Source organism: Lissotriton helveticus, chromosome 11, assembly GCF_964261635.1.
Source record: "Lissotriton helveticus chromosome 11, aLisHel1.1, whole genome shotgun sequence".
In the NCBI taxonomy this organism is placed as follows: domain Eukaryota; kingdom Metazoa; phylum Chordata; class Amphibia; order Caudata; family Salamandridae; genus Lissotriton; species Lissotriton helveticus.
This window is the reverse complement of record NC_136072.1, coordinates 1086416243-1086429634: the sequence shown is the minus strand read 5'-3', so window position 1 is coordinate 1086429634 and position 13392 is coordinate 1086416243. Positions and strand designations below refer to the sequence as shown.

At 46.6% G+C, this 13392-nt stretch overlaps 1 protein-coding gene across 1 annotated transcript in view; it reads left to right on the top strand.

The window, feature by feature from the left end:
• POP5 (POP5 ribonuclease P/MRP subunit) overlaps positions 1 to 13392 on the top strand; it is a 124375-nt gene that overhangs the window by 110582 nt on the left and 401 nt on the right. Inside the window, exon 4 of the mRNA XM_078667694.1 lies at positions 13204 to 13287. Within this exon, the coding sequence (XP_078523820.1) occupies positions 13204 to 13287 (84 nt within the window). The remainder of the gene's footprint in view (positions 1 to 13203; positions 13288 to 13392) is intronic.

Below are 13392 nucleotides of genomic sequence, written 5' to 3'. Positions count from 1 at the left end.
AGTGTAGTCCGACAGACTTTGGAGAAGTCACAATGGCTTACGAAGACAGTCACATCTATCTCGGGCGGGGTCGATATAGGGCTAAATGAACGTCCAATTCTTTCGGGCTCGATCGCCGCCATCTTAGGGTCACAGTAGATTTCCGTGTCGGTATTCTGCACAGGGTCCTCGGTAACAATCAAGGCGTTCTCCGCGGAAGAAGTATCTCAGCTCTCCAGGAACAAAGGGCCGGAATCCGGTCCCGAGCCTATATGATCAACAGTTATGATCATCTCCTGGAAGGTGGCGGTGAATCGCGTATGGAGCTCCAAAATGGCGGCCATTACAGTGCGTAGCGACGGTGCAGTTTCAGCCCGCTCCATCTCCCCTTAATGAGCGACCGGGCAGGTGTCCGAGCCTCGGAGGTCGACTTCTCCGGGGCACAGAGCAGAAGCAATGTAGAAACCACTGTTAACACGTCCAAAGCACGATAGCAGTACCGTCGCCGCCCACGAGGAACCGAGCCCAGAAAACCCCGGAGCTCAACGGGGCCTCCGGGCAGCGGAACCCCGAACAAATAGTCGGTACAATAGGCCACTGTAGTTGCTGGGTAGAGCTGTCACCAAATCACCATCCATAACGGGAGATGAAAAACGCCACTTCGGGAGACCGGAACCGCCCACGGTCCGCGGCCGATGTTGTTCAACTCCAACCCGGCCGGGTTAGAACTCGAGGCCCCGGCTTCAAATCTGGGGTAGGCCAAGAATGGCACACGACATATCTTTGTCGTCCGAGCAGCTAGAAATTCCGGGATTGCACCTTTCGGGTCAGGCGCAGTTCACCTGCACGGGAGTCCGGCGGGAAATCAGGATGGGAGTCAGGATTCATGAGCCTCTGGCGGAGGTCGGCGGAGCCGGGAGCTTATGCGGCCATCTTGGTCACGAGCGTAGCTCCTCCCCCAGTCTTTTGTCTTTTAACATTAGAAGGATCTCTTGCAAGGAAAGCATTCGGAAGGGAATTTTCTTTATGTATTGATTCAGATCTCTCAAATCCAATACCTGTCTCCACTTCAGAGTTTGTTTCTTTTTGATGAGGAAGAAATGCAAATAGAAGCCTTTCCCTTGGTGTTGTTGAGGTACTTCCTCTATAGCCCCTTTCTGCAATAGTGTAAGGACTTCCTTTTTCAAATCCTGGCGATGTTGATGATGCCTGAGCACCGGTGGGTGATCTGGTGGCATTTCCACAAACTCTAGGGTATGGCCTCTGCTTATTACGTCCAAAACCCATTTGTCTGATGTTATGGACATCCAATTGTTGAAGTATTGAGCCAGATAGTGGTCGTTTTCCGGGATCTGCTGTGTGGGGAGCGCCTGCCTGAAATCATTGTCGTTTGTTAGACTGTTGATTCCTCCCTCTATTGGAGGACTTGCCCCTAGACTGCTGCTGGTAAGAGGAGTTGGAGGTCCTGTACTGATTGCCTGTATTGTATTGCCCATATCCTTGTTGGTTATAAGGTTGATATCTGTTGGTCTGAAATGAAGACCTCTGATTAAATTGACCCCTTGCACCTCTTCTACGAAAGGACTGGAACCGTCCTTGCTGAAGGGATCCCAGCGCTCTAGCTGTATCCGTGTCTGATTTGATACCCTGCAGCGCCTCGTCGACGTGCTTTCCAAATAGATTTTCGCCATCGAAAGGCATGTCTACAATCTTTGCTTGCACCTCCGGACGAAAGGATGTTGCCTTTAGCCAACCCGGTCTACGGAGCGAAACTGCTCCTGCCATCTGCCTGAACGCCATAGAGGATACATCCATGGCAATGTCAATAGATTCTGATGCTGACTTTGCCCAGTCTCGAAGGATAGCCGCTGCCTCTTCTTTCTTATCCTCCGGCATTGCAGACAGAATGGGTGCCAAATCACACCACATCTGCCTATTAAAACGGCTAATAAGGGCCATAGCATTGGCTGCTTTAATCGTAGAGGCTGCCATGACTGCAAACCTCTTCCCGGCTCCATCCATCCTCCGTCCTTCCTTATCTGGCAGCACCAATGAAGTAGCAACTGGATTCTTTGAGTGCCTCTGCGCCGCTTGTGTCACCACCGACTCCGGTCTTGCGTGTCCTATAAGACAGGCCGCAGCAGACTCTGGTGCTCTATATTTCTTTTCGATTCGGGGAACCGAAACCGCGATGGAAGCCGGTGTTTTTAAAATATTCAGGCCTTCTTCCCAAATGTGAGGGATAATCGGAATTGAGCGAGCAGATTTCCTAGCATCATCTTTGAAATCATATAAGAAACATTCCGTGTCTTTAACCTCCATATCCAAATCAAACCTTTTAGCCGCTTTCTCCATAATGTAATGGAAACCTCCAATGTCCTGAGGAGGGGAAGTGGTTGGCGGCAGAATAGGTGAAGGAGCCGACGGCAAAATTTACTCATTCCACTCCTGTCCCGTAGAATCTTGTACCAGCTCACCTTCCTCAGGCTGATCATCCTCATCAGATTCAGTCCGATCATCCCTGATTGTCATCACTGGTGGTGACCTCACCACCTGCTCCTGAGGAGTAGATTGGGTCTTCGGAGGTTGCGATGTAACCACCGGCGTAGATGACGGAGGCGCATTTACCTCCGGAAAACGACGATAATAGTCATTAATCATGACCCTCAGGTCAGAGACAAGAGAAGTAGGTATGGAGACTGACTCTTCTCGCGACTCCCCTCGCGACTCTTCTTGCTGCTCGTCCTCCTCATTATAAGGAATATGCTACTTACCAGTATGCATCTGTTCTTGGCATAGAGGGCTGCAGAGTGGTACATTTATGAATAGATAACCATCTGGTGTTTGGCTCGGATGATTGCACTTGTTTTTCTTCTGGAGAAGTCTTTGTCGTCATCGATGACTCCTCCTCTTGGTGTTAGTGCGCATGGGCATCGGCTCCATCCTTAGATTGTTTTGCCATAGTAGGGTTAGATGGAGTAGTGTAGTAGAATACATAAAGATATGCCCGTGTAAGTGTATCTAAATAAGATAATGTTGGGACAGACACAGGTTTCCGGGGAGGCAGGGAGGGCATGTACCACTCTGCAGCCCTCTATGCCAAGAACAGATGAATACTGGTAAGTAGCATATTCCGTTCGAGGCATATGGGCTGCAGATGGTACATTTATGAATAGATTGTACAGCAGTTACCTCCCTAGCTTTGGTCACCAGTGTCTGTCGCAACTGTTTGAAATAGAGTTTTTAATACAGCTTGGCCCACTCTGGCTTGTTGTGTAGCCTGCACATCACCACAGTAGTGCTTTGTAAATGTATGTGGTGTAGACCAAGTTGCTGCTCTACATAGGTCATCTAGGGGAATGTTCCCTAAGAATGCCATAGATGCTCCTAGCTTCCGTGTAGAATGAGCTCTAGGAGGAACAGTTAATGTTCTCTTTGCTTTAATGTAACATGTTTGTATACATCTTACAATCCATCTAGCGATGCCCGCTTTAGAGATAGGATTGCCCTTATGTGTTGGGGAAAATGCTACAAATAGTTGTTTAGTTTTCCTGAAGTTTTGTGTCCTTTCTATGTAGTACAAAATGGCTCTTTTGACATCTAGTGTATGTAGGGCCCTTTCTGCTACCGTCTGTGGCTTTGGAAAAAAGACTGGTAGTTCCACCGGCTGGTTGATGTGGAATGCTGAAATTACTTTAGGCAAGAACTTTGGGTTTGTTCTAAGAACCACTTTATTCTGGTGTAACTGTAGGAATGGTTCTTGTATTGTCAATGCCTGTAATTCACTTACTCTCCTGAGTGAGGTAATGGCTATAAGGAAAGCCACCTTCCATGTAAGGAATTGTATCTCGCACCTATGCATAGGTTCGAAAGGTGGTCCCATTAGTCTGGTGAGTACTACGTTGAGGTTCCAGACCGGGGAAGGTGGTAATCTTGGTGGAATGACTCTTTTAAGGCCTTCCATGAAGGCTTTAATCGCTGGCACTCTGAACAGGGATATATGCTGCCTGTTTTGTAGGTACGCTGCTATAGCTGCTAGATGTACTCTGATAGATGTGTACGCGAGATTACATTGCTGTAAGTGTAGTATGTAGCAAATAATCTCCCTTGTTGATACGTCCAGAGGGTTGATATTATTAGTGGTACAGTGTATAGCAAACCTCTTCCACTTAGCTGCATAGCATGCTCTGGTGGTGGGACGTCTCGCTTGTTTAATTATCTCCATGCAATTTGGGGGTAGATCTAAGTACCCAAATTCTAGGATTTCAGGAGCCAGATCGCTAGGTTCAGTTGTGTGGGATCTGGGTGCATTATTTCTCCATGGTTCTGTGTAAGGTGCATGGGTAGAATTCTTAGCTTTTGGTGTGGCACTTGTGAGAGTTGCAGGAGCGTGGTGAACCACGGTTGTCGTGCCCACGTGGGTGCTACTAGTATCATGGTCATTGAGTGTTGTTGCAGCTTTCTGACCACTAATGGGATTAGTGGGAGAGGGGGAAAAGCGTATGCAAATTTGTTGGACCAATTTATCCATAACGCATTGCCCTGCGACAGGTGGTGTGGGTACCTGGACGCGAAGCTTTGGCATTTTGCGTTCTGATGAGTGGCAAAGAGGTCTATCTCTGGTTGTCCCCATCTTTGGAAGAATGGCTGCAGTATTTGTTGGTGCAGTTCCCATTCGTGTATTTGTTCCGACTGTCTGCTTAAGATGTCTGCTATCTGGTTTTGGACTCCTGGTAGGTGTTCGGCTAACAGATAGATGTTTTGAGGAATGGCCCATCTCCAAATTGCCTGTGCTAGTCTGGATAGTTGGAGAGAGTGCGTCCCCCCCTGTTTGAATATAATACATTGCTGTCATGTTGTCTGTTCTGATCAGGACTGCTTTGTTGGTAACATGTATTTGGAAGGCTTTCAATGCTAGAAACACTGCTAGTAGTTCTAGATGATTGATGTGCAGTCTTCTTTCCTGCACACTCCACCTTCCTTGTACCGTGTATTTCTCCATATGTGCTCCCCATCCCGTGAGCGATGCGTCCGCTGTTATTGTCACCTGTGGAATTGGTTCTAGGAACGACCGCCCCTTGGCAATGTTTGTTGTGTTCCACCACTTCAGAGAGCGGTGTGTGCAGTCGTCTACCAACACCAGATCTGTAATCTGTCCTTGAGCCTGATTCCACTGTGTCGCTAAACATTCTTGTAGCGGACGCATTTGTAGTTTGGCATATGGTATTAGCAGTATGCAGGATGACATCATCCCTAATAGCTGCATGAACACTCTTGCTGTTAGTGAGTGTTGTGGCTGGAATCTTTGAATGATTGTAAGCATTGTTTGGATCCTGACTGGATTGGGGTATACTTTGGCTTTTTCTGTGTCTATAGTAGCCCCCAGATATTGTTGAACCGTGCTTGGTTGCAGGTGTGACTTTGTGTAGTTCACCGTGAACCCTAGCTGGTGTAGCAGCTGAATTGTCTTGTGTGTTCTGAAGACATTCCTCTTGTGACTTGGCCTTTATTAGCCAGTCGTCCAAGTAGGGGAAGACATGTATTTGTCGTCTTCTTAGGTGAGCTGCCACCACTGCTAGGCATTTTGTGAACACCCTTGGTGCCGTTGTGACACCAAACGGAAGGACCTTGAACTGATAATGTTGTCCTTCTACCACAAACCTGAGGTATTTCCTGTGGGCTTTGTGAATCGGGATATGAAAGTAAGCGTCTTTTAGATCCAGTGTAGAAAGAAAGTCCCCTTTCTTCAGTAAAGGAAGTACTTGTTGGAGCGTGACCATGTGGAAATGTTCCGAATTTATGTATGCGTTGAGAGGTCTTAGGTCCAGTATTGGCCTTAGAGACCCGTCCTTTTTGAGAATTAGGAAGTATAGGGAGTATACTCCTGTTCCTTGTTGGTGCTGTGGAACCTTCTCTATGGCATGCTTTTCTAGCAGGGATAGTACTTCTTGTTTTAACAGTGTCAGGTGATCTTGTTTCATTGGACGCTGTTTGGGGGGGATGTTTGGTGGGGTAGCTGTGAGTTCTAGGCAATAACCATGTTGGATAATTTGTCTCACCCACCTGTCTGATGTGATGTTTTCCCAGACAGGTAGGAACTGTGATAGGCGTCCCCCGACCGGTGTTATATGGTCTGGGGGGAGCTGTATGAAGTCACTGCTTTGGGGTTGGAGAGTTGCGGTTGTTGTTGTTTCCGCGACCTCTACCCTTGTTGTTGTTACCTCTGTAACCACCTCTAGAATTACCAATGGGTGATGTAGGTGTAAAAGAGGTTTGTTGCTGGCTTGTACCTGTATTTTTGGATCCTCCTCTATAGGTGGACCTACGAAAGGAACCTCTTTGTGTCGGCTGTTGCAATGCTCCCATTGATTTAGCCGTTTCCGTATCCTTTTTCATCTTTTCTAAGGCCTCATCTGTCCCTGTGCCGAAAAGTGTTTTCTCATCAAAAGGTTGGTTCAGTAATGATGTTTGTACCTCTTGTTTGAACCCTGAAACCCTGAGCCATGCATGTCTCCTTAACATGATGCTTGTGTTTATGGATCTTGCTGCAGTGTCTGCCGCGTCTAGGGCGCACTTGATTGAAGTGTTAGTAATTAACTTCCCTTCCTGTATGAGTTGATCTGCCCTCTTTTGATGTTCTTTAGGGAGATGTGTGATGAGTTTTTCTAATTCATCATAATGCGCTCTGTCATACCTTGCAAGTAGTGCTTGTGTATTAGCTATGCGCCAGCTGTTTGCCGCTTGAGATGCTACTCTCTTGCCAGAGGCATCTATTAGCTTAGACTCTTTGTCAGGAGGTGGAGCTTCTCCTGTAGATAAAGAGTTTGCTCTCTTACGAGCGTTTGTGACCACTAGTGAGTCTAGAGGAATTTGTCCTTTAATGAATATTGGGTCTTTTGGAGCTGCTCTATATTTCTTATCAATTCTTGGGTTCAGTACCCTAGCCCTCACCGGGTCTTTGAATATCTCTGATGTGTGATTGAGAAGGCCCTTAAGCATTGGTAGTGTTCCTGATGTTCTTTGTGCAGTAGGTAGTGTTTCTAATAAGAAATCCTCTATTTGAGGTTCTGCATGTAGCTCTACCTTGTGGTATTTTGCTGCTCTATTAATGAGTTGCGCAAACCCAGTATTATCATCAGGATGTGAAGGTTTTGACGGATACAATTCAGGGTCGCTATCGTTATCTGACCCTACATTGTACTGTTCCCATGGGTCTGCCTCCTCTGGGATTGTGTCTTCATCATCCCCAGGATGTTCTCCCTCCCCTGTGTCACTTTCTACATCTGTTGTAGGTGTAGATGGTCGTGTGGGAGGAATAGTAGGCCTATTGTGAGGAAGAGGAGAAGAGGGTGTGTCTCTAGGTTGTGGAGAAGGGGGGGAGTTGTATTTGTCCCCATTGTTCTCTTCTTCGGAGGAGTTTTGTCGTCAGACTGTTCATTCTTCCTCTTTTTAGGTAGTTCTGTGACTACCTTGCCAGTTTGTGGATCAATAAACAGAGTCTTTTGTTTAGGATCGGTTTTATATTCCTGTGTTGGTACCGCAGTTTTCGGGTCCGAAAGGTGTTTTTTCTTCTGACTGTCCATTTGTATTTTCGGCACCGAGATTTTATTCGGATCCGATGTTTTCGGCGTCGAGGATGTCCTCGGTGTCGAGGGTGTTTTCGACATCGAAACGTGTTTCGGTGTCGACATGGACTGTTTCGACTTCGAGCTTTCTTTGATATGGAGCTTCGGTGTCGATGTGGGTCGTTTATCGGAACCACCATGATGGGAGACCGAGTGTTTCGGTTTCGTTGCCGGGCCCGAAGGCAGGGCGTCGGAAACTTTTTTCGGTTGTCTGACCGGGCTCGAGGGCGGGGTCGACACCGTGCGGGGTCTGTTCTTTGGTAAAGGGACGTCGTCACTCACGGTTTGCTGGACGTCGATTTCCTCGACGTCGGACTCGTCCGCTTCTGACCCCTCTTCGTCGACCTCCTCTTCTGGGTGCTGGTCCTCGAACAGCCCTGGGATTGCTTGTGACTGCATTCTCGATACCTCGTGTCTTCGGGCTCGACGGTTTCTAATCGTCGATTTTGAGGAAAATGCTGCACAGGCCTCACAGTCCCTGGATTCGTGTTCAGGGGACAAGCAGAGGTTGCACACCTCGTGTAGGTCCTTGTGTGGGAACTTAGCACCACACGTTGGACATTTTTTGAATGGAGTCCTTTCCATGGACTCCGGGCTGGACTACGTCGAGCTGGTCTTCTCGTAGTCGTCGTTCTTCGAAACGCGTCGAGATGGAAGTGAAGTCGCGTTCGATAACAATACCGTCGAATTGGAAAGGGTTACGCGCCGAATATAACCTTCTTTATCGAAGTTGGTCCGGAGCGCTTCGATCCTCATCCGAACCCGATGGCGGAAAAAAACAATCTAAGGATGGAGCCGATGCGCGCTAACACCAAGAGGAGGAGTCATCGATGACGACAAAGACTTCTCCAGAAGAAAAACAAGTGCAATCATCCGAGCCCAACACCAGATGGCGATCTATTCATAAATGTACCATCTGCAGCCCATATGCCTCGAACTTCCATGTTTCCTGGAAAGATTCATATCTCGTAGATTGAGCTCTCTCCTTGAAGGAAAACACCTCTTCCTCGTCTGTGTCCTGGCTCTTTATTCTGAGTTGTGAGGGGCTGTAGGCCGCACCTGACGACTCCTCTCCTTCTGAATCCTGTTCCAGTAAAGAAGATGGTGGTAGAGGTGAAATCTGCGTCCACGACGTGAATTCTGCAGATTTGCTTATAGTCGCCGAGCCCCTAGACGACTGAAAAGATCGAATAGAGATCATAGTCTTCGACTGTGGCGACTTAAAAGCCTTTGCCATTGAAATTACAGTCGTCGTCGACAGTGTCGTTGACGACATAGCCATCGTCGGCGGAGCCGTCGTCACCAAAGTCATCGTCGACGAGACCGCCGTCGACAGGGTCTCCGTCGGAGTCGTCGACGTCTTCTGTCGTCATCGACGTCTTCCGTCGTCGACGGTTTCTTAGTCGACGGGATGGTCATACTCGTCGACGTGGCCGTCGTCGACGAAATCCTGTCGTCGACGGAGCTGCCGTCGTCGGGGCTGAAGACTTTACCACAGATTTTGCAGTAGAAACCAGGGAACTGGTCGACGGAGCAGACCCTGCCCCTTTCTGACCTGACGGCTTCTTGAGGGGAGTAAGAGGGAGAGATGACGCCACTTTCTCCTTTGATTTAACCTTTTTAGGCTCCACCCTCTCCTCAGAATGTGAGGCCTTTCTCTTTTTAGGTGTTAATGTAGAAGATTCCTCCCCAGAATCTGAGTCTGATGCGGCCTTCTTTTGAAGCCACAACAGCAAACAAGCCTCTCTGTCTCTCAGAGTTTTAGCAGAGAAGGTTCTACAATATTTACAATCCTTGGCCACATGCTTAGGATGAAGGCAATATAAGCAGTCCTTGTGAGGATCTTCAGAGAAAAGCCTAGCCTTTCCACAGGATCTGCAAGGCCTGAAAAGCCTCTTTTTAGAGCTTTCAGCCATTATGAAAGAAATTAGGTACACACAATACCTTAATCCAGATGAAGATAGTAGAAATAAAAGGTCAATAGTTCACTCAGGAACAGCAAAACTGAGCAGAGCTCAGGGAGACTCCTTTCTCACACGAAGGCGGTTGGAAATCTGAGGCAGGAAGCTTCTGCTGGGGAGTGTGAGGGCAGGGCAGCAATGCTGATTGGCTGACTTTTGGACCGAACAATGAGGAGGTCTGGTTACCAAATACTACAGTCCCTAGGGGCTTTTCTATGCAGTTTTTCTTCTCTATGATACTGCTTTGGTCATTCTGTTACCGTGAGACTCCACCATGACGACGGGGAAGATACAAGCATGTGAATCTATGAAAGATGTAATACTGGAGAATAAAAAATGTTTTTCATATAAAAGAAAGAAATCTTGATGTCAATTCTATACATAAGTTGTGTAGTCACAATGTTTTTTAGAGTATAAATTATGGAGAGCTTTGGCAGTAATTAATTGAATGTTTTGCTATTGTTCCTATTTTCCTAACGCAGTAGTGCGCTAAAGTCCATACAAGCAGAGAGGAGAGGCAGCTTATCAGTGAATGACGCTGCTGTCAAAGAAAGGTAGCCACGTCCAGCCTCTTCATAACTGCTGACACCCTGATCCAATCAGTTTGCTATGCTTATCACTAAACACTATTCATGAGCGGCCATTGTGTTGCTGAGGGTGGAAGGGGTGCCAAAGCCTCTGTAACCCTGCTCTAAGCTCCTTGGACGACTTTAGTCTTGGCTTTGGACTGGAGAGGACTGCAGCGTTCTCGGTCTTCGCAGTCAAGTTGGTTCCAGGCTAGACGCTGCGCTTTCAGCCGTTGCCCAGACAGCCATGGAGGAGGCAGACCCGAGCGCTGGCACTTCTGCATTCCACATGCCCGACTGGTTGGCGAGTGCTTAGGAAACACTTTCATGCTGCTTCCACTACCATGGGGGATGCCTTACCGTTGGCTTGTGTGCTAAAAGCTCATGAGTTAATCCCACAAACCATCCCTGGAGTGAGTTTTACTGCAAACCCTCTCTTAGTGCTCTTATCAACTCTGATGATCTCACCTCTTTCTACTCTTAAATGTCCACAAACTACATTTGGCAAATCGTCCCCCTCTGCACTTTTGGTTAAGCTGCTAGGAGCACATCTGCATTTTAGGAGCTATTTTTACTCTATGAAATAAAAGGCTTGTATTGTAGTCTGCTCTTGCCCGTTCAGGTATAGTGTGCCAGGGTTAGTTCCCTTACAAGTTTACCTTTGTTGCAGGAGGTGGTGCAAGTGATCATGCACTGAGGTGGACGGTGTGTTCTAGAATTGTACGTGCTTATTGCTGTTGGGTTAGTTCAGAATGTGCTTAAACTATTATTATTTAATGCTTGAGACCCCGTGTTGTACCGATCAGTTGAGGGATACCATGTGTAAACAATCACCGGGACCTCTGGAAAGTGTAAAATTAGGACCGGCCACCAAAGCTTCAGCCAGTATTGGATTATTTTTTAATTGTTGAATATTTGTAGGTCGGGCATCTTATAATGTAAATCTTTGGCTCATCACGTGAACCTGGCAGAGAAAACACGCTGATATGAATCTCTTGTGGGCATTGACTAAGTCTCAACACTTTCCTCTTTCATCTATGATCGGTGCGAGGCTCCTGGAAAGGCTGGTTGATGTTCTCTCATGCTGCTGTAGAGGATGCGGGTCTTCAGTAACCTTTAAACACTCCCAAGAGACTAGAAGAGTTTAAAAATTTACTTCATTCAATATGAAATGCGAATGTAATTTGCACATGGTCTTTCTACCTTTATTATTGTAAAGTGCATTGAATGAACTAGCTTGTGATGGCACATTATAAACAAGCATTTGCAATGCAATAGGTCTCGTATTTGCAAGAGTTTGAGCTATTGGCATTGTAAATGACTGCCTTTTATGTATGTGTCATGAAAACCTGCAAGTGGTGCAAAAACACGCACTTTGTACAGATAGTCCTTGCTTACGAGAAGCAAGGCTGGCAGTAAAAGAGGCGCAGTTATTGTCAGCCTTGCTTCTCGTAAGCAAAGGCTTTAAGTACAGAGTGCATGTTTACGCACCTCTTGCATGTTTTCAAAACACATATATAAAAGGCAGTCATTTACAATGTGAATAGCTCAAACTCTTGCAAAAGCAAGACCTATTGCATTGCAAATGCTTGTTATATTTGCATTTGGACTCAAAGCAGGAGGTGGACTTTTTGCTGGAGCAACTTTGGAACAGAGACCAGGCCCACGAAAGAGGAGGACTTATGCTTCAACTGACTGTTCAGCTATGTAGAGCTCCGACTCCTGGGCACTGATCACCTCCAGGTGAATAAGGACACACTTGTCACATGATAGTCTTGGCTGACACCATGGCACCAGAGACCCCTTGTGTAAGTCCATGACTGACAACTGCTACCGGCAGTCGTAGCACAGTTAAAAGACGTAGCTTTTTGTGGGGACATGGTCCCCTAGCACACTGAAGAATATTTACTGATCAGATAGTTTGGAGGGGAGCTTCAGATCCACAGTGGAAGGTACGGAAAAAGAACGGACATCAGTGTGCAAGGGGTGGCACCTATATGCTGCCCCGCTCAGTCACTTCTGCATAGATAAACCTGCTGGTGTGTGGGAGCTCTGCTGTGAAGATTTTCGGACCAAATCTGGAAACTGGGGAATATTGAGAAGGCGAGGAATCTGTGGTAAAGGTAGCCATTAGAATACTTGTGCACTAAGCCATTGGTATTTTCTCACTATTCTATAATTTTGTCATCCTATAACATTTGTCAGGGTAGAACAGCATCTTTTCTTTGAACCAGTAATCATTTTCCTGGGATGTGCAGTGAAACTGACAGGGGGTTTCTATGCCTGCTGTAAGTACAAACGTCTCCAAGGAAACACCGGTTCTGTTAAAATGTGTGTGCTGTCAACTGCTTTTAATTATTTTATTGCAAGCGTATGACCACCATGTTTAGGTGCTAGCATGCTTTTCTTTTTATACTCCTGGTGAACCTTTACGATAAAATAAGGACAAATTTAAACATCGCAATAGCTTGCCAAGGTCTGACCCACTGACATTGGAAATGCCTGTTGAACCAGGGGCACTGATCTGTTCAGTTATGTAGTTTTTTTGAGGTGTTATTTGTAGGGTTAGGCATGAACTGATCCAGATAATTGCTCATGGCCTTAGTGCTTGGGGTCCATTCGTCAACGTGCAGACTAACAGCACAAACGTTTCTGCCCTTTCGTACCTTACACCAGTATCAGAAAGCAGTGGGCACGGGGATCAGGGATTGGTGTTCTCTGCAGGAAGCAATAGTTCCTCAACTGCAAAGGTTTAGGGGCATTTGAACGATTCCCTACAGAGAAAGTCAATCACTCAAAACACGATCTGCTGACGAGAATTACATTCCAAGCCCAATGTAGTGGGAATGATGAAGAGGGTGCACACCAAGTACTGATATCTTTGATACCATTACTTCTGGTGAAGCCCGCTCCATCGGGCATTCCAGCTATGAGAGTACAGAGTGCTTGATTAAAAAGCATGCCAAATATCAAAGTGTTAACATCCAAGTAAAACACATTCATGACAAACATTACAATTTGGTCTAGTTTACTATTTTCTTCTTTCTGATCACTTTTCCTTATCTTCTACAGGTACAATACGGACCAGCCAGAAGTTCCTGATTCAGTATAACCAGCAGCAACTTTTGGTTTTACTAAGAGATTGCACCAGTCAAGGTATTTTCCACATTGAAAAGATTGAAACTATGCCATATTAACCGAGTCCCAGGGTAGTTTGCCTATTTTGGGGGCAGGGAAAGGTCTTCATACAAAGTGACAAAT